We start from the raw sequence: 21,886 nt of genomic DNA on the forward strand, positions 1-21,886 counted from the left end.
ATATTTAAGAAATATGTGCGATATGACCACAATGTCACGAAATATCTCATTTTAAAGCTGCAAGTCTGTAGTTTACACCGAAAAAAGTCACTTTTCACTGAAACCAAGGTGTACTAAAATGCTTATGAGTAAATGATGGAACATGCTAGAATCATAATTCTTTTTTCATTGTAAGCTTTTTTAAGCTTCATTGCAGCTTTAAAATGAGACATTTCGTGACATTGTGGTCATATCTCACATTTTTCGATTGCCATTCAAAAAGTCGCCAAAGCTGGCCAATGCTGGCCAAAAGACCATTTCTTAATTCGTCATTTTAATGCAAAAAGAAAGATCAGCGATCTAAATAATATGGATAATTTTCACTTGGCATTAGTAGTGTAATACCCAGAACTGCCACCAGATGGCGGGAACGAACCATTATGCTGATTTTGGCCAAAGAGTCAAATCTGGCTAAATCACTTCCTGTTCAACGGACGTAAACATCCGGTGGTAGTTTCACCCTGATCAACTAGCTTGGCTGACCGGGAGGCTAAGCTAACATGAGCTTTTTCATAACTTAGTCAAATTAAGCTCAAATCTGGCCAGGAACATCTCAAAATATGTAGTCTCAAAAGAGTAGTCAGAAGAGAAGTCTCAGAAGAGATCATCTAATGATCCACATAACAATGGCAGGGACTGGTTTAATTAACCATAATCAAATAACAGGTTATCAATTTGTAAACTTTTTTTTCCCCCTCCTGAAAATCTCCCTGGAAGGAATTTAATAATAAATATGCACGGCTCCAATGACAATCATAAATCGCAGCCCAATTTTCTTTGAAATGAGCAGCAGAGCTGAATAAATGTAATCCCACCGGCAAGTATGGGTTTGTAGAAGCTCATCCTTTCATTCAGGACACAAAGGTCTTATTTAAATGGAATAGCATGAGGTAGAAGAGGAAGGCATCCTTCGTCTTTAAAGACCAGGCAGTAAAGCATTAATGTCAGAGCGTGGCTCTGAGGTCGATACTGTTCACATTAACCTGAGAGACGAATGGTGCATACAGAGCAAGTCAACTCTATAACCTATACTGTCTCTGTCTGTCTGTCTGTCTGTCTGTCTGCCTGCCGCCTGTCTTTAATTCTTCGTTACCCTGTCTTCCATTCTATCTTTGTCTTCATCTAAGGTGTCTTTAACCTCTCCCACCATGTCCAATTATACATTTCTCTCTCCGCCTTTGACCTACATCGTCCCCGTCTTGAAAAACAGACAAGAAACATTTGTGAACAAACAAAAGGCTAAGAAGTCAAGGAATAAGACCGCTAAGAGGATGTGCTTCACTTTTTCCTTTCTTTAAACCCCACCTCTGTCTCACTTCTCCGATCACTTCATCTCTCTCAACACCCCCCCCCCCCCCCCATCTATCTCACGCTGAATTCGCAGCAGCTGTGAACACATGTCCGTAATGTGAACATTCACAAAACGCAATAAAATGTGTAAGAGTGACACCCTCGTAAATAATCAAGTTGTGGTCCAGAAAGAGTGCGGCTGCTCAGAGTGGGTCAAAGCCAGCAGCTGCGCCTGGCTGGGGAGCTGACAGTAGGGCTGAGCCTGTCGCCATTACACTTTTACGTTGACCATTAAATGTCGCACAAATAATTGCTATTAACGAATTGTGTTTTTGTCATTGGAATTGGTACATTTAAAATAACTTACATTTCTGTTTTGCCTTTTAGCTTCGCAATAATGCACAGGGTAGATATGACAAATAAATGAAATATAGCAATAAATATATATTTTTTATAAATTACGTAAAAATATAGCAGAAGAAGCTGATCTACAATGTTGTAAACTTGAAGATCTGCTATTTCTGCTTTTTTAAATAAATGACAATTTTCCAACATGGACACGATGATGACCAAAAAAGTTGTGATTATCTCAAATAATTACAATTATCTAAAATAATTGCGATTAGACAATTCTATAACCCAACCATAGGTGACAGGCAGGCAGGCAGGAGAAGTACAGAATCATCTCGGTCAGCTTGTTTATAAACTATTTGGGTACGAAATAGGCCATGTAGTTGCTCAAACTACATTCACACCCACAACTAGACAGACAGGCAGAGCCTTTTAAGGACAACTAGACTCCTGTAGAGCCATGCCGTAAAAACAGCATCTTAGTAACTTTTTTTGTACTGTACTCTTATTTATATGATTTTCATTTGACTTATTTCATTTGATTCAAACGTATTGGTTGCATTAATGTATTTTCTTTTCCTGACCGATGCTGGAATCAAGCAAGGTATCTCTTCTTGGTTCATCTCTACCTCTCCCATCATCACTTTGTCTGCATCTCTACCAGTGTAAATGTTGTTGACTAAGACTAAGTTGATTAAGGTTTTTCAGAAGACTAAATAGGACTCAGACTAAATGGTGTGCTATATAGACAAAAAATATATTCTGAAAAAATGAATACTGCTCTCTACCCCTCCATCTCTCTCACTTTCCCATCACTTTGCCTTTGTCAGTCTCACTCCATCATCACGTTGTCTCTCCCTCACTCCAACTCTCCCAGTCTCTCATCAGCCCCTCCTTTATCAGTCTCCCTCTCTACATAGCAGCCTGTTTCTCTCACTACTCTTGTCTATTTTGCTCTGTCCCTGAAGCATTGGAGCTTTAGTAAAGCCATTATGAAGCTGATTCAGTCAATCGACATCAGCCCGTCAAGGGCAATAACGGTGCCAGACAACCTCCTCCGTGATTTAATAAGAGACAGAACTCAATCCACTTCCTCCGCATGCAAAGATTTACACACTTTAGCAGACTTATATTAAGCGAGAACAAAAAGCATGGCAATACATCACATACATAAAAAGTGGTTATCATGAAACATGCGTAAGCTAAGAACATAACCGTGGAATATCTATATAATGAAACTATACATATAAACTATACATACTATACTATAAAGTGCTATGACTACATAAAATGCAAGTGCTACGGGCCATGATGGAGTCTGAAAAGGTGGGTTTTCAGACTACGGCGGAAGATTGGGAATTTGGGAGTGAGGCTGCAGTTCTGATTGTAATGGGAAGTGCATTCCATAGTTTTGGAGCCAGAAGGCAGAAGAGTTTGGGACGTGTGGAGCGTTGTCCTGGCGTTTTTAGTGAGGGTACTTCCAGCTTCCCTGCGTTGGCTGATCTGAGTGCACAAGGGTTTGTAGGGTTCTATCATACTTGCAAGATATGGGGGAGCCATACCTTTGGTTGCTTTGAATGCCAGCATCAGAGTTTTGTATTCTGTGTGGGCAGCGACCGGGAGCCAGTGGAGGGAGCGGAGAAGGGGGGAGACGTGTGAGAGTTTTGGTTGGTTGAAGACCAAGCGAGCTGCGGCATTTTGGATCAGACAGAGAGGCTTAAGTGCACATGCCGGTAGGCCAGTAAGGAGGGAGTTACAATAGTGAAGTTTTGACAAGACTGGGCTGACTCCTGGGTGAGGAACGGTCTAATTCGTCGTATGTTATAGAGTGTAAACCTACCGGATCAAGTGACAGCTGTGATGTGTGTTTTGAACGAGAGCCGACTGGCGCACGCACGCACACACACACACGTACACACCCCCCCCCCCCCCCCCCCCTCGGGCTAAAAACGGCCATAGCCGTCATCACGACCGATAAAAGTATCTATGGCTGTTTTGATCCCAAGGAGTTTTTTTCGTGCAAAACAAATGCTTGCAATGGATTCAGAATCATGAAAAAACCCTCGTTCGACCCCTCACATGCTACTTAAAACAGCCTTTGTGAGATATGTTACTAGATACCTTTACAAACACATTTCTTGGTAAGGATTCAAGGAATTTATTCTCAGATTTATTTTTAAATATTTTCCGACTATTAAGACGAAGAGAGAGAGAGAGAGAGAGAGAGAGAGAGAGAGAGAGAGTGTGTGTGTTTTAGCTAGAGAGACAGAGAGACTTCTCAGGAAGAGCATAACATAATCTGACACAGAGCTTCCTCCTCTCTCTTAAACCTCTGGTCTTTAATTCACATACTGTACAGCAAGTGATTTAAAACCTGGGGCTCAAACGCCCCCATCTGCAGAAATTACATTAGGGCTTGTCAAAGTGACACCATGAATCACACTTAATTACACACGCCTAATGCCAACTACTGATAATGAGAATTGGTCTGGATGACCAGGGGAAGGAGGAGTTAGAGAATTAATAGGGCTATAGTATGAAACGGAGCGAAACTACAAGTGATGGATTCACCGGTGAGAAATCTTCACATAATTAACTAATTTAGACACCAGATTTTACAAATGTCTTCAAAAACATGACAGTTTTCAGAAAAACCTACGTTTCTATGTCAGTGGTGCTCAAAAGTTTTCATGTCAAGGAACCCAAAACTATATGTAATTGGCCGCCGACCCCCATCTGTGTGGAGTTTGCATGTTCTCCCCGTGTCCCCTATGGTAGGTACCCTCACAAAAAACATGCCGTAAAAATGAGCGCCTTTGGACCTGTGTCCCTTTTATGCCCATATATGGAGTTCTTTGTCAGGCATGCCCAAATATGGAGTCTATGCAGACGTCAGAAGGCCAGCTCCATATATGGACACTGGGCAGGGGCCCTGTCCAGAGCCCGGGCAGAGGCCTTTTTGGGGCGGTTCTGGACAACCGTGGGTCCGACCGACTCGACAGCGGGCACTGCACCCCCTGTGGTAGGGTGAACGCGAGTGTCGAATCTGAAGTTGGTGGGGCGAACGGTTCTCAAGTTACGTGGATTACAACACAGTACACACACAGTCCGACAGACATACATACTTGGTGCATGTATAGTTAGATATTCATTAGTATCCTACCTGGATCTGCGGGCTCTCCTGTAAGCACTGGGAAGAGAGTGTCTGGTCTTTTCCCTGGACCTCGACCGTGACCGTCGCTTGTGCTTCTTCTTCTTCTTGTCTTTGTCCCTGCCGCCTTTGCTCCTGTCTCGGTCTGCGCCTCTGGTGGAGCGAGGAACTTTTCATTATAGTTTCGTTTTGACTTTCCCCCCCCCTAATATAGGGGGGTAGTTAGTTTTTGGGTTTTCTAGTCTTTATTAGTTGTTTTTTTCGTGACAATGCTTAGTTTTAGATTAGTTTTTATTAGTTTGTGTAATTTTTCTTCCCTTTTCAACCTGCACCAAAGGTAAAAAAACTCAAGAAAAGACACCATTTAAATATATATATATTCAGTTACAGATTAGGCTTATAAATAAATGACAAACGAAAACTAAGGGCATTTCATCTATTGTTTCGGGTAGTTTTAGTTCGTTTTGTAAACACACACAATACAGTTTCGGATAGTTATCGTTTTTCTTTTCCTTTTCTAGTTTTTACTTATAGTTTTAGCTTTTTTAGTTAACTCTAATAACCTTGAGGACGAGGTGGAGGAGGACGTGGCGGGGTGGTGCTCCCTGCCCCCCCTGTGAGCCGCCGCTCTCTCCTCACAGGGTTTCTGCACCTGCTGGGGGAACGCCGACGGTGCTGAGTACACCGAGGCAGGAGGAGGAAGGGGCGAAGAGACATGGCTGACTGCCTCCTGCACCTGGGGACAACAGATGGGAGTGGAAGAGACAAGAGAGAGAATGAGAATGAGAGAAAGGCCGCAGTGGTGGAAAAAAGTACTCAAACATTTTATTTAAGTAAAAGTATCAATGCTGCATACAATTGAAAGTCCGGAATTCAAAATGTACTTGAGTAAAAGTACCAAAGTATTGGCACCAATATGCACTTAAAGTACCAAAAGAAATGCAGAATGTCTCATTGCAAGTTTTATAATGTATAAAAGTATTTTGAAAATGCGTCGCGTCTACTTTCAAACGACCAAAATGTATATAGGGCTGGAGTGGTTACTAGTAACTAAAGTTTTCAAATAAATGCAGTGAAGTAAAAGTACAATATTTGCCTCTGAGATGTAGTGGAGTACTGGAAATTGGAAATACTCAAGTAAAGTACAAATACCTGAAAATTGTACTTTAGTAAATGTACTTAGTTACTTTCCACCACTGAGAAAGGGTAAACGTTCAGTGGTTAACGTTCAGAGGTTACGTTAATAACGACAGGCTCATCTGAACCCCTGGTCCTCTCTCTGGTTACCCAGACACAGAGACAGAGTAAAAATCAATGAGTGCATCGACTGACAGTACACAATCACACTCGCTCTGCTTTACAACAAGGACTTTGGAGATATTCTCAATATCACGATGTAGCCGCATGTCACTGGGTGGATCAATACACAAGTAAAACCCTCACTGTTAATTTATCCATTTGTAACTCAGTGAGATAGATAGATAGATAGATAGATAGATAGATAGATAGATAGATAGATAGATAGATAGATAGATAGATAGATAGATAGATAGATAGATAGATAGATAGATAGATAGATAGATAGATAGATAGATAGATAGATAAAGGACCAAATGGACAAGTAAGGGTTTTCACACTCTCAGAGTTGAATTAACTCACTCTGTAGAGTCTGCATGCTTGCAGCAATGATGGGAAGGAAAACGTTTAAAGGGAAACTTTGCTCATTTTCAACCGAAATCCCATTGTTCTGTTGTGAGGAGCTCGATAATAGTGTGGCAAAAAAACACAATACACTCTGTGTCTTCTGTGTATTCCTCCACGAAATGTGATAAGAAACAAGTGATGTTTTCATGCTTGAGAGCTGTGTGGATGTGTGTGTGTGTGCGTGCGTGTGTGCGCTTGCATGCATGTTGAGAAGATTGAGTCATGCTAAGTCAAGGTTCCTCAGATCCACTCTCTACCCTCAGGCCATAATTACCTCCTGACCGAACCCACCATGAACATTTTCTAGGATTAAAGAGAAACACTGAAAGGAAAAAAGGTACAAGATGAGCTCGACACACTGACACCATGTTGAGGATATCGAATTGATGAAATGGTGTGGGATGGCAGGACATTGGAACTGAGAATACTAATGGGACAAATATTTGGATTTTTTTTCAGCAGGCCAGGCAGGCAGCGTGCATAAGAAATGTAGTGCTGGCCGGTCCAGTGGTTTGCGAGATTAGGCGGACACACAGGAGCCACAGCATGAAAACTTAATTAGAAGTTGCTAATTAAAATATGGTGCAGGTTACGCAATATAATGCAGCCTTTTGGCACCACACAAATTAATAATAATTGACTTCTGGCTACTGCCGGCTGCAAAATGTTGTTAATTAATTGATCGTGTGTGTCAGTCTTTTAGTTTTGCCTCCCTGTACATTTCCAAAGAAAATATTTGAATCAGTCAATTCAGAGCTTGTGTTTACACTGTCATCCACTTGCAATGAAGGCCGCTCTAGGTGGGACAAAGAGATAGATTCCCTTTAACACCCTGAGCGGCATAAACAGAGTTCTCCGTCCTATCAAATAGTAAGGCCCAGCGCTCAGGACGGAGATTAATAAAAGGACGGAGATTTATTGATATCAAAACCGATCAAATCGCTCCACAGGCTGGGAGCGTCTGTTGGACAACATTCGATGTCATTTCCGGTTGGGACGTCATCCAAAATGTCCCCCCCCCCCCCCCATTTTTGCGGATCAGATGGAAAATCTTAAAACGTGAATAACTCTTGATCTAAATCATTCCGTCCAATTCTAATCAAAGATTATGTTTTAGACGGTATTAATCATACCTCCCGTTGTTGTCGATCGCCTCGGGGGTGTTTTGGCTACATCTAGCAACCCTGGATAGTGCCTAGTGCGTCGCTAAATGTGCTCCGTTGCTGCTAATCGCAGAGTTAACTTAAATCGCTCTGATTTAATGGTCCTATAGTATATACCCCTGGGCAATTGTGGTGTTAACAGGGTCACATAAATGATTCAGAGTTCAAAGACAGAGTCCTATAGATACTCCCACGTTTAGAATGCGGGGATGACACACTGTCTATGACAGATTTTACACCAACCTCAGCATAGCTTTTGCAGAAATTAAAATGGAAGGTGGCATTTTCTCATGGTGATGCCAAAGACGCTAAGGCACAGCTTTTAACATGAGTTCCAGGGGCAAAGCGGTTGCATTTCTAGTGTGCTGCTGCCATGGGTAAACTGTGGCGAAAACAGTTATAGGGTTTGGGAGTACATTCCTAGTAGGCTTACCTTAATGTCTAGTAATGAAACGCAAAAGTGATCAATGGTGTAAACTCAAAAAGTGCAAGCATAATACTGTAGTACCAGTACCACTGTGTTACATACAATGGTACATACAGTAGCTCAGTACATTAGTCATAATTCAACACATAATCCCCACTGGCATGCATCCTGGTCCTGGCATCAGATATATATATTTTTTTGTAACCTACTTTCTTTGGAAGGAATGGAGGAGTGCTCAGCATGTGTTTCAGTGGGTGTACCGTCCATCCGCCTGCATGTTAAAACCCCCTTTGTTTTAACAGGAACAGTACACACATACATACGTTATTCACTCTTTCCTTGTTTTCCTTTCCTTCAGTTCACTTCCTCATGATGCTCTCAAACACCTTTCCCATTTAATGCTTTTATAATTGCATTGCAGGCAGGTTAACAGCAATACTGTTCAAACTTGGTATTATTTGCGAGGTACATTTTACTCGAATGCTAACTCAATTCAAACTTTGCATGCTTTCAAAATGAAATTCTACTCGAAAGCTAATCCTAGAACTAGACTTGTGCTGACTCTACAGTTGTTGAGAAGAGAATGTTATGCAGCTCTTTGATTGGTGGTCCCGCTATAGGCCCTCTGTGAAAGTCACAGAGGACTGAGTGATAGGAATTCAATGAGACTCTCATTTGAAATGAATATAGAATTGACCAATGTTTTTTTATGCAGAAAGTGGATCCTGGGCCAAAGATCGATTTTCTGATTTAGGAAGTTTATCAAAGCCAGACCATCGCTGTCAAAATGCTTCAAGTCACCTGAAAGCTACGTTTGACCTTAAAACCTTTGGGGGCAGTAGGATAGAGTTTCAGCTGAATGAGCAATGATGTCGGGATGTAATTTCTTAAAATGAGATGTTTGGTTGAACCGCGTAATGTTCTTGGGCAAACAGGAGTTGCCCTTCCGAAGCCACAATGTAGGACCACGTGGGGCAAACTAGGGGAATTACCTTGCTGCATTCTGTGGCAGAATACAAAAGTGACCTGCTTAACTTGCATTGCCACATTAATAGTGTTCAGTGGCACGTCTAAGACTAGGAAGGACCTGACCTGTGCTGTTGCTAGGTCATAAACAGAGAGCATGAAGGAGGTGGGGTGGAAGGGACCATTTGTGGCTGTCATGTTGAATTAAACAAGACATTAGCAACATGGCCCAGGTGTCATATTGGCACCGTCGAGGGTACACCTTGTATAACCAAAACGGTTACTTTTCAGGAAATGGAAAAACAAACCTATTTTGGCCATACGATTACAGGGAGAAAAGAATAAATAAAAAAGTTTCATAAATAGTGAATATAGCTGATCTACAAGCTCATGACAGGGGGACATTAAAAAGTACATAATGTACTTTGATATTTCACCTAAGATGGAGCACTTCAAGTCTGACGATGACGATGTGACAGAGGACAGACGAGCAGAGGCTACACGACTGCTGGAGTTCTTGCGGTTTTGGCTGTGTTGACAAAGTGGTTGCTTAGTGCTAAGATGGAGCAGACGTTATGGTATCTGGTTTGAACGGGCTGCAGGCCAAAGTAAAATAAACCATTCCACAAGCCCTCTTCATTCACTGCCCATACTCTAAATCTTGTCATGGCACAGGGTGCCTCCGAGATGAGGGAGTGGAAGGTCTTCTTTTCACACCACTCTGACTTGGCTTCCTTTTTCAGCGACTCAGTAAAGCAAACCAAGCTGCTGGCATGGGTTATATTTGCCAGGGCAGGCCTCCATTAGTTGCTCCTACTCTGTGGTCCTTCAATTCTTGTTTGGTCAATGTGTTAGCTTTTACTGTAGATTTTGCTATTGCAATTCAGTAAAGCAAACCAAGCTGCTGGGTTATATTTGCCAGAGCAGGCTTCCATGAGTTGCTCCTACTCTGTAGTCGTAGTGGGAGGGAAACAAGTATAGAACCCTGGGGGACCCCAGGCAATAGTACATAGGAAATAAATGTGATTTCTGCATATTTGCACATACTGTAAATGTGCATAAAAAAATGTAAAGCCGTGAGCTGCAGTTTATCGCTGCAGTGTTTCTGCGGTTCTGAATAAGTGTTGCTTGGCTGTGTGTGCGCTGTCATGCCGGTTAGGTTTTATAAATCCTGTTGGGTTTGTGTGGTAGGAGAGGGGTCGCTGACTCTCGTGCGTTTTGCACCTCCGGCCCACTTCTGCTAAACTCACACACACCGCTTGTGTGATGATGTGATTATTTGTAAGGATTTGCAATAATGCTTACGAGACACGAGTATCTGTTTATTGTTTTGATGATAACTCTCACTCTCTCCGTGCCGTTTGCTAATTGCACTGCTACTGTAAGGGTGGATCAGTCTCTTATTTCTTGTGTCAGAGCTGGAATTGTTGTAGATGACCTATGCAGAGAGGACACAAGCTAAGCCAATGGGCAGTCAGTGGGCCACGGTTTAACTCATTCATTGCGTCAAAGGGATTTCTACGTGGTTCAAATTCCCAACGGTCCGGTGCGGGAAAGGGATTTCTACGTTTACCGCATGTTTTTATTGATTACTTTCAATCGCCTTTCTACACACCCGGGCACTTTACCAACTAGCACTGGATGATTGCACAACACTCCGATCACGTGATCCAAAAAAGAAAAAGAAAAAAATGCCTCCCTTACTGAAAACAGGACGGGAGCGGCTCGGAGACTCCCATGCAACTCAGGTCAACAGAATCGCTGCATACCAAGTCGGTGCAGTGGGGTGCACCTCATCTTGTTTCTCTCTCCTTGTTTCAGGGAGGGGAGGGCTCTCTCCTGTGTGTGGGGTTTTGTGTGTAATATGACCCGAGTGTGACTGAGTGTCTGTCCGGCAGATTGCTGTCTCTTTTTTTCTTCATATTCAAACAAAAAAACTCACGAATTGTATCATCCCTCAGCGAGCGGTTATTTCTTTATTATGATGATCAACGCTGGTCAGATGGAACATTGCACATGTGTTGTGTTACGAGAGTTGGGCAGGCTTGGCTGCAACACTAACCGCCTCACAACAGTCTTTCCACCTCGAAGGAAAAAACAGCAGGCGAACTCGGCTAGCCGAGTTGGAATGCTACACAGCGTCTGACATAAAACTGTCAAGAAGAGTACGTTATTACAAAAGCAGGTGTTACATAAAGGTACATATATTTTTTTAAATTAGAGTGGACAAGTTACGCTTTATTTTGAGGTATGCTGTGATTCTCGCTATAAGAGAACATTTACTGTCGGCCTAGGAAAAGTTTGTTTGTTCAATGCTATCATCATAGCAGTGAGGGCCATGCCGTTAATCAGAATGTCTTTGTGTTATGTGTCGTAACCCATTGTACACACAGTACAATCCTCAGTGTTTGAATTTGATGCAACAGAATTAAATGAAATGAAATTATAGCAGGATTTTACCGTGTTGCGTCATAATCTTGGGAGTCATTGTACAAGTCTGTGTAGAACAGAATGCGAGGAAACGTACAGTAACAGCATACTACAGTTAATACGAAGGGAATAAAGGTTTGTGTTGGGGGGGATTTAGAGGTGGAGTGTGTATATTTTTATCCCACTCACTTCTAAATAAAATACGAGAATGGAGGATGATGAAAGAGGAGGAAAGTAAAAGGAAGAATAGTAAAACCAGCAGAACAGACAGGAGAAGGAAATTAGACTAAGAAGTTGAAAGAGAAGAAGCAAAATGAAGACAGAAAAGTGTCAGACAATTAGGACCCAATGTGGGAAGTGTCAGGCCAGAGGGAGTTTAAAGTGTAAATTTGCTATACGAGGTGGTCCCTTTCAGTCTGTGCATAATACAATAGCTGGTAATCTGGCCCGGGGGACAGAGCATTGATGAAAGAGACGGCAAGCAGGGATTAGATGCGGTATAGGACTTGCAAAGCAGCCTGGTCTCAGATGTGACAGATCAGTCGCAGCGGTCAGAAACGGTAGATGGTCACAGGGGAAAGGTGAGAGAACATCAGAAAGGAGTACGTACAGAGGAAAGGACAGGACAAAAAGAGGAGAATGCGTGAGAGAGAGAGAGAAGGTAAAGCACATAGTAAATCATACAGCCATCCGTGTGTCAGGAAGAGGAGAGGGGGGGGGGGTTAGAGCTGCCAGAATCCACAGCTCTTCTTTCTGCAAATAAGATGCGTTCGGTGACCTTGTGGGGTGTGACTCACATTTAACATTTAAGTTTTGAATTAATCATGGACCACTGTACCAGTGTCGGTTCACCATTATGTAGGATAGATCATGCGGTCGACGCGTGCTGACATTTCGCACCTTAATCCCATGTACAATGTGCTGACTTTTGTCTCTTTTTCTAGAACCTTAACTAACGTCCATAGTATATCATTATCATGTACTGTATTCATCTTCTGCTATGCTCACGCACAGAGCAGTGTGTATGTGTGTGTGTGTGTGTTAATGTAATTGGGTGCATTCACAAAGGGTACTACACAAAATGCTATTGCGCGTCCTCGATCAATTTATACTACTGTATGATCTTGTTTTTTTATACAAGTCAAGTTTTTTGCATCTCGAACACCGTCTAATTCACGCAAAATTACAGCTCTTGTCGGCTTAAGTGATTCTGCATTCTCATACTTGCAGTGTCTGAATAAGTCTCTCAATTATAATGTTCCATCTGTGGCTATTAACCACCTGCTGGTCCCGGAATATCCATAATACACCCAAGACCAGCAGACAGACCCGTGCAAGCAAGTACTGCTGCACGCACACATGGGCAAACAGATGCTGTTATTATTCAGCGCGCTGCCTCGCACACTCTCTCTGAGTCGACTCCGACACACAAACACGTTCCGTGCCAACTTCGAAGTGGTGAAAATTCAGCAGGGAACACCTCATCGGTGGCTTGCAAAGCACGGCCAATGCACATTTTGATGCTATGAATTGACTGAGTTTGACAGACTCGATCGGTTTACAAGTAAATGTGCTGCATCTGACGGTTCTGACCGTCTAATCCATAAAGGGGATATCATTTTGACTCGGCACTACTACAGGGGGCATGCCTTGCTACAATAGATTGGGAGGCTGGAGCTCTTCAATACCGTGGGTACTGGCAGCTTGCTCATAAGAAAGCTAAGAACCTAACAGTAGGGCGGCGGAGGCTCAGGGGTAGAGTGGCCGGATGGGAACCGCAAAGTTGAGCAAGACACTGAACCCCTAATTGCTCCCGATGTGCAGGTTGGTGCCTTGCATGGTTTCCCCCGTCATCGGTGTATGAATGTGTGTGTGGATGAGTGAATGTGACAATCTATGTAAAGCGCCTTGGATAAAGGCGCTATATAAATGCACCATTTACAGTAGAATTTCATTGTACAGACGGTTAGATGGATGTTAGGGTCTCTGCTTGCTTATGATGTGTTACCATGTGTTGTTCTTGTTTACTGTAAATCGCTCTGGATTAAGAGCCTCTGCTAAATGCTGTATCACTGGGCACAGTCCAGCATCCTGTTGTGTTTGTTTGTCGTGGTCATAAAACACTTTCAACCTGGCATCCCTATTTTGAGGTGAAAACCTCTTAAACTTCAAAAATGTCAAAGAAAAAAAAAACATTTCTACTTATGTAACATTTCTACTTGTGTAACTTTTACAAAATTGCGTGTAATGAGTATCAAACTGGACCCATTTGTGTTTGTGTGTGGTTGCTAAAAGATGTGCAGAAAACAACCCAAAAGACCACACACAAGACAGATTGATAAAGGGATGCCTAAAGCATATTCGCTATTCACTATAGTATCCGTGATACTAGTATAGTCTGAAAATTGATTGCTTGCTTTGCAGTCAGAATGCTGCAACGCTGACCCAAAGGACTCAAATCGACTTATTTTGAATAATAGTGTGCTATAGCGTAAAAGAAAAGGTGGGTTAACAGGTCATCACAGAGCTGTCCGAATACAGCACGCCTTCGCCAAACGAAATGCAGCCAGCCACTGTTTTCAAGGCTCACACTTACGTCAACTAAGTTTAGTGCAAAAGGCAATGATGGATTATACTGCACACATACATTATGCTGCCTGCACATCATGTTAGATGGCATGCACATTGCACAGAAAATGCCTCTGTTAATTTAACTAAGTCCAACCATTTACACAAATGTAATGTAATGTCAAAATGACATTAACACGGAGGAGACAGTTTCCTGTCTTCCTGTTTTGCTTTGCCCTGGATAAGTCAAGAATTATCACACAAAGATTCTGAGCAATGAGGGAGCCGTTTGTTTGTTCTGCTTACAAGTATCGCATCGTGTGAATAGAACCAATGCAACATTACATACTACAGAACCTACATGATGTGCACTCTCTCGATCAAAAAGCAAGTCACAATCAAGCTGAAGGCCCTGGCATTTTTACTTTTATTTATCAGAAGGTCTTTTGGCCAAAGAAATGTAACTACTGCATCCGTGTGAAAGGGTCTGAGTTTGGAGAAATATATTGCTTTTCCCACTGTGGCAGCATCTATTCATTTAATAAACTGCCAGTCATCTCACAAGGAACTATAAAACATGTATAGTAAAATGAGTTAAAGCCCAGATGTCAATAACACTTAAGTGACTGTGGAAATGGCTCAAGCCCAGGATCAGAAATGTTCCTACAGGGCCCTATATTTAGCTCAATTACCTTCAGGAAGGCAAAGGATGGGGATAATAAGAGGCCCCGAGGTCCATAGAATCCAGTCAAATGTAATCTATCAATTCTTAAAATGTCACGTAAGATTTACACTACTGCATTTATAGGCATGAAGCTAACCAAGTCCTGATTCTAAGGGCCGATTCATACTCCTATTTTACCGCTGTAGTGCCGAAATGATTTCGGCTCGTCAGAAATTTTCAGCTGCACCGAAGAGCCGACTTTAGGACGGTACCCTACTACCCCCCCCCCCCCCCCCGAACCTCAAATGACGTCTCATTGTAGGCTCTACAGAGCCGAACCGACTTTTATTCGGCTCTAAAATAGGAGTATGAATCGCGCCTAAGAGGCTTGCCTCTCTCCTCTCTTTCTCTCTCTCTATCTGGCAGTCACTCTGCATGATTAAACTCTTCCATCCATATGCTTGGCTAATAGCCCAGCTGACCTTGGTGTATGACTTAATGTGGGTGTAAGGAAATGACAAGCAAGAGAGGTGGAGGGATGGAACATTATGGACACAGAGTAATGAACGTCTAGAGGAGACATAGGGGATAGCAAGATGGAGCGATAGAGCATTAACCACTATATCTGATTCAAAATGATAACATAGGTCAAGCTGAAACGGGTCATCCGTTTGGTAATGATGGCAGATGACAGTTTACAACCAACTGTATAGATTGGTTTGATTGATTACACACACACACACACACACACACACACACACACACACACACACACACACAATATATATATATATATATATATAGTTCCATCACAGCACGTTGCTCGGAGTCTGAGCTTGTATCCAAAGTTCCAAACCATTATATTACCTTTTCCAAGCACAGTATGAGATGTTCGATGTTTAACGTGACACTGTGCATGTTGTTTGTGGTTGTTTTGTGGGTTTTAAATGAAGTTGTTTTTTAATGTTGAAGTTGTTTTTTAATGTTTTACTGTAAAGCACTTTGGTACAACGTTGTTGTTTTAAAATGTGCTATATAAATAAAGATGGTATGGTATGGTATGGTATGGTTGTTAAAATGAGTCTATAGAATATTATGAAGTATAAATCATTTGGCCTCACAAGAGACTACATTTCTCCGCACCAATAACGGCTGGCGCAGAGAGAAAGAGAGAGAGAGCAGTCTGTGGATTTTAAATTAAGTTTTACTGCATTGAATATTTAGCATTTTTAAATTAATATTCAAATGTCATTTTGACAGTGTGCACAGACAAAGACTGTATAGTAGAGTATCAGCAGTTTTCTTATTAATTAAAAAAATCTGCTGGATTAATTCTAATGTAGATTGTGTGTATGATCATCATCAGTGGTGGACGTGGGCCGCTACGGTCGGGTAACACTGAAAGATCCAGTGCCGGTACACAGCATACAGAAGAGGGGACAGTACAGTGCCGGTACACAGCATACAGAAGAGGGGACAGTACAGTGCCGGTACACAGCATACAGAAGAGGGGACAGCACAGTGCCGGTACACAGCATACAGAAGAGGGGACAGTACAGTGCTGGTACACAGCATACAGAAGAGGGGACAGCACAGTGCCGGTACACAGCATACAGAAGAGGGGACAGTACAGTGCTGGTACACAGCATACAGAAGAGGGGACAGTACAGTGCCGGTACACAGCATACAGAAGAGGGGACAGTACAGTGCCGGTACACAGCATACAGAAGAGGGGACAGTACAGTGCTGGTACACAGCATACAGAAGAGGGGACAGTACAGTGCTGGTACACAGCATACAGAAGAGGGGACAGTACAGTGCTGGTACACAGCATACAGAAGAGGGGACAGTACAGTGCTGGTACACAGAATACAGAAGAGGGGACAGTACAGTGCCGGTACACAGCATACAGAAGAGGGGACAGTACAGTGCTGGTACACAGCATACAGAAGAGGGGACAGTACAGTGCTGGTACACAGCATACAGAAGAGGGGACAGTACAGTGCCGGTACACAGAATACAGAAGAGGGGACAGTACAGTGCTGGTACACAGCATACAGAAGAGGGGACAGTACAGTGCCGGTACACAGCATACAGAAGAGGGGACAGTACAGTGCCGGTACACAGCATACAGAAGAGGGGACAGCAGCTGTCTGTCAAACACACACATTTTCTAGAGTTGTTCCGATACCAGTATCGGAAAAGCTGCCGATACTGCCTAAAATGGTATTGCGAGTATGCCAGTCTATGCCACTTTGAGATTCACTGTCCTAGACTTTCTTTTAATTACGCAGTGGACACTCTGTGGAAGTGTCTTCTCTTTTGACCTCAGTAGCGGCGAGTCATTTTATCTCATGCCGATTTAAGCGTAGAATACGCTTTCAATACAGTCTTTGCCTACAGTATTATGATCTATAGCCTACGGTACAGTATACAGCCTTTTCTATACTACTTGGACAGTCAGAATACACGAGGGACACAGATTCCAAATTCTTAATTATACGAATAATACGAAAGATGATCATTTACACTTCACCAAAACAGACATGGATAGGAACTAATTAAGAAGATCCATGCACACCTTGGAAGGGGGTAGTGGATGAATAGAGACAAAAGGCCACTGCTTATTAGTCTAGTATTTCTTTACTCAGCCAGTCCTCCCACATTTACGTAGGCTGATTAAATAAAATCAGCCAAATTAAAATATGTGCAATTCGCGCAATCCCACACCAAAATGCCCTGAGACAATTCCTTCACACACATCCCACTTTAAATACACATTATACTGTATTACCATTAAATAATCTATTCAGCCCTTTAAGGCTAAGAAGATGAGAAGAAGAGAGATCATGGTTGGGAATGCCAAGAGGGAATGAATAAGGAAGGAGTGGGACAAAACAGTAGGACGGAACAATGCGTTATCTCCGTGTGCCTACTGTACATATTGGGCAAATATGGGTCAAATATGAGACTTTCGCTGTCACTGAAGACATTTATTAGAGGATTGAGCTGTGCCAGAGTATCAGTGTTAAGAAGTTATGTTATTCTTCGTTGTACGACAGTGTCAAGTCAACGTAGTGAAAATAGTACTAGGCATGTAACGGTATATCGATATATATCGATATAAACTGGGCGCCGTGATCCAAACAGCAGAGGGTGCAATCGAGTATCTCGAGAATCGAGAATTTCCCATTCTTGTGCAGCGGCCTACTGTATGTCACAAGTTGACTCGTAGTGGCGGGGCAGGAAGAACACAAATAGTTTCCTGTCATTTGCTACAGTATTGAACACAAAGAAAAATACTGGATTTGTGTAAGGGAAAATATTTTTGGTAATTTGTCTGGAAAATAATTGTGTTTAAAAAGATCTGGTTAGGATGCCTCTCGATACTAGGGAGGTCCTCGATGAATGTCCCACTGGGAGGAAACCCCGGGGCAGACCAAGGATCGACTCACTGGCTTTGGAACACCTCGGGATCCCCAAGAAGGAAGTTACTAATGTTGCTCTGGAGAGGGTGAATGGAAAAAAAATGAAATTCTTTATTGTGGGTTACATGCCTAAATAGTACAGAATGTACAAGGTCACAGCTTATGAACTTGATTGGTATTTTTTCCCCGCACAAAATAGGGATGCCATTTGAAGAGACTTTGGTTAGGTTACCAGCTACAAGAATGACAGGCTCTCCAAAGACCTGGGCCCCTTGTGTCCATTTAACACAGCATGGCAGACACACAGTCTAATCGATTAGACAGCCAGCACTGCTCACATTAGAGCTGCACCATAGGAGAGGGGAGCTGCACAACAAGGGGGTAGTCGGGAACTCCACAGCTCTTTTTCATAAAGCACAATTTCACATCTCCAGCACAGTGTTAAATTAACAAAAAGGATTTTGCAGTGTGGCAGACAGCTCATCGTAGAACCCTGTAGTGTGTTCTGTAAGACACAACACAGTATGTGGCTCGGCCTGTATACCGTAAAAGTCAATCAGGAGATGCGACTGAGTGCCATCAATATGCATGGACTCAATCCTAAAGATGGATTCTCTAAATAAATCAATGCAGACAGTACTAGGTGGAAGGGAGGAGAAGGGTTGAGACTGCAAACGATCTGTAGCTCGATTCATCAGTGTAAATACTGAGACAGATGGAGGGAGAACGAACACACACACACACACACACACACACACACACACACACACACACACAATGCATGGGCACACACATTCACCAACTAATGCATGCTAAATAACAAACACCACATGCATGAATATAGGAAAATGTATGCACACTTGCATACAAATTAATGCATATGTATGCATGCACACAAACTATGAATTGAAATGCACAGATAATACAGTAGTGAATTAATTAATTAAAAAAGGTTTCTCACAGTTGCACAACTCACTCTGAACTAAACCAATCCTAGTTCATAATGATGGTAACAGTGAATTGGCTATTCATGTTATATTACACTTGACGAAATTTCCCTAGCAGAATAAAAAATATATATATAAGTTACTAATATCAGTGGGAGCACCCCCTTCAGTAGGCAGATCAGGTGGAAAAGATTTAGATATTTATACCCCTCTAAAAGGGGCCAATAATCAAAACACGTGACAAAAGTTCAAAGATACTTTGCTGCCGTTATAGCTCATATCGGCCCCACAGGAGGAATCACTTCTCACTGAGTGCACCGTTTTGATTTTCTGAGGTTCCAAGCTAAGAGTTATGCACAGAACTAATCCCCTTCCTTCCTTCCTTCCTTTATTCCATTTAGGTCAGACAAGCAGGCAGAGAGAGTGCTCTTAAATCTCTCAGCCTGAATTTAGATAATAAATAAATAATAAAAATAAATAATAAAAAAGGAAGGTAATAAAACTAGCACAAAACAGACATGTGCATTTCTCTGCTCTCTCTCTCTCCCCTCTCTGGTTGGCTTTCATTAGTCTCTGATCCATATTGTAAAAGATCATTCTCAAAAAGACAATAAAACACTTTGAGAAGGCGAGGGAAGGAGAGGAACCACAATACTTCATCAGCCATCACTTAGTGCTGGTGCCTGAAGAAGTATTTTTCCCTGAAACGTAGCATTTCTGGTTCCTTCCTCTTGGCGGAGGATAGTAGTGTATCAGGACTGGAAGCATGGACAAAGGCCTTGAAATGGAGGAAGGCTTAGGATTGCTGCCTGTTCGAGTGCTTGTAAGCCGTACATGCTGCTGAACAAGTCTCTTTTTGCTAAGCTTATTGTAAGATCTCAGCTTTAACTGGGCCGTAAAAACAGAAAGAGATAGGAGCACTGACTGTAACCAGAAAACAACTTGATCTCTGGCAAAGAGCACGACATAGAGGGAAGAAGGAAGAGAAAAAACAAACCAAACAATGCAAACATGGTAGAGAAAGACGAGATGATCCATATAAATGTCAGTCAATAGGAAAAATGAAACTGCGCATGTGCTAGCTTCACTAACGTCACAACAACCTGCGGAATACAACATGTACAAACTTTGACAAATGTATATATCTATATATTTAAAATAAAGTAATTAATTGCAGATATATATAGTACTTTATTATTTTTCAATTTCACACCAAGACGATCGGAAGACCTAATAGCTTCTTGGAAATCCTAATGAAGGTAAGCCATGATGTGGATGCCGGCATCTGATGGATCTCCCATTTACATAGTATATTACAATAGTATATCATTCTGAAATCAGCTGCCTGGTCTGCTCAATGTTGTTCCCACAACAGTGACTACACTATCCCCAACCAGAAGGCATCTTCTGTTTCTCTACCGTCTTTGCTATGACCACAAAACAATTATCTAAAGCTAAACTAAAGCCTGGTAAATCATTAGGAGACAACCTCAGGGGTCAAGTACAATACTGGGAAAATACATTAGATAAAAGTATAAGATAGGCTGGCTTGGATGGTGACAACAAAAATTATAAATTTCAGTTGCTACATGGATCAATGAAATTGTAGCAAAATGTGGCCTACTGTATAATTGTATATTGCATGGTTCTTAGACTACACAGCTTAGAGAGACACAGCACAGCTTGTGGAGCTTACAAATCAATGTTTGACATCAGAAGAATCCTTAATGCACATACTTGATAGTCTACACAAAGAACAAACATTTGATGTTTTTTGTGTGTGTGTTTTTAGGACATATCTATTCTGCTATCCAATTATCTGCAGCAGCTCAGAATGTTCTGCAAAGTGTCCCCCCATTCAAAAGAAAAGCCTTGAGACCTGGAGTCACACAACTCTCATTTAACAACTTTAAACATTTATTGATAGATAGTAGTAGTCTGACAGGAAATGGGCAGAGAAAGATGGGGAATGAGCAAAGGCTGCGTCACGAGTAATAGTTCCAAAATATACCCAAATGGGAATGGTACGATTAATAGTTTAAAATGACTAGTACTTAGTACATAATTTACTAGAGGCAGTACCACTGAAGAGACTGTCTAGCATGCTGTGTGAACACACTAGCAGAGACAAAGCAACAGGCTACAAGCCATTTTCAATGGACGCCATGCAGTGACAGTTACAAATTGCCGGAAGCTTCCCATCAGGGATCTCCACAGCGGATCATCCGTTTCCATCTGCTTCTGCTCTCTAATCTTCCTCCAATCTTCCTCACTCCAGCCACCTGCATGTTCTTCCTCACCTCATCCAAAAACCTTCACCTCCATCCTCTTCCCGATGTACCCCGTTATATCCCCCCCAACCTTCTAGCAGTGGTGGAAAAATAACTATAAGTACATGTACATGTAAGTGCAATTTTGAGGTATTTGTCATTTACAATACTTTTACTTCTACTCCACTACTTTTACTCCACTACATTTATGTGAAAACTTGAGTTACTAGTTACTTTTAGGTTTTGATTATTATTACGAAACATACATTAACACTTCAGCCCTATATACATTTTGGCCATTTGAAAACAGACGATCTACAAGCTCATAATGCGTCGCTATGTGACGCATTGTGAGCTTGTAGATCGGTTATTTTCAAAAGATTTGAGATTTGAAAACTTGAAATGGGACATTCTGCACAATGAGACTTTTACTTTTGGTACATTTTGAAGCCAATACTTTGGTACATTTACTCAAGTATATTTTTGAA

General features: G+C 42.0%; 1 protein-coding gene across 5 annotated transcripts in view; it reads right to left on the reverse strand.

The window, feature by feature from the left end:
- Positions 1–21,886, reverse strand: part of sfswap (splicing factor SWAP) — a 111,054-nt gene that overhangs the window by 23,606 nt on the left and 65,562 nt on the right. For all 5 annotated transcript variants that reach the window (XM_083793677.1, XM_083793676.1, XM_083793680.1 and 2 more), the window contains 2 exons: positions 5,395–5,567; positions 4,844–4,984 (listed from right to left, as the gene is read on the reverse strand). In XM_083793677.1, the coding sequence (XP_083649803.1) occupies positions 4,844–4,984; positions 5,395–5,567 (314 nt within the window). The remainder of the gene's footprint in view (positions 1–4,843; positions 4,985–5,394; positions 5,568–21,886) is intronic.

This window comes from Protomyctophum parallelum, assembly GCF_964188405.1.
Source record: "Protomyctophum parallelum genome assembly, chromosome: 21".
In the NCBI taxonomy this organism is placed as follows: domain Eukaryota; kingdom Metazoa; phylum Chordata; class Actinopteri; order Myctophiformes; family Myctophidae; genus Protomyctophum; species Protomyctophum parallelum.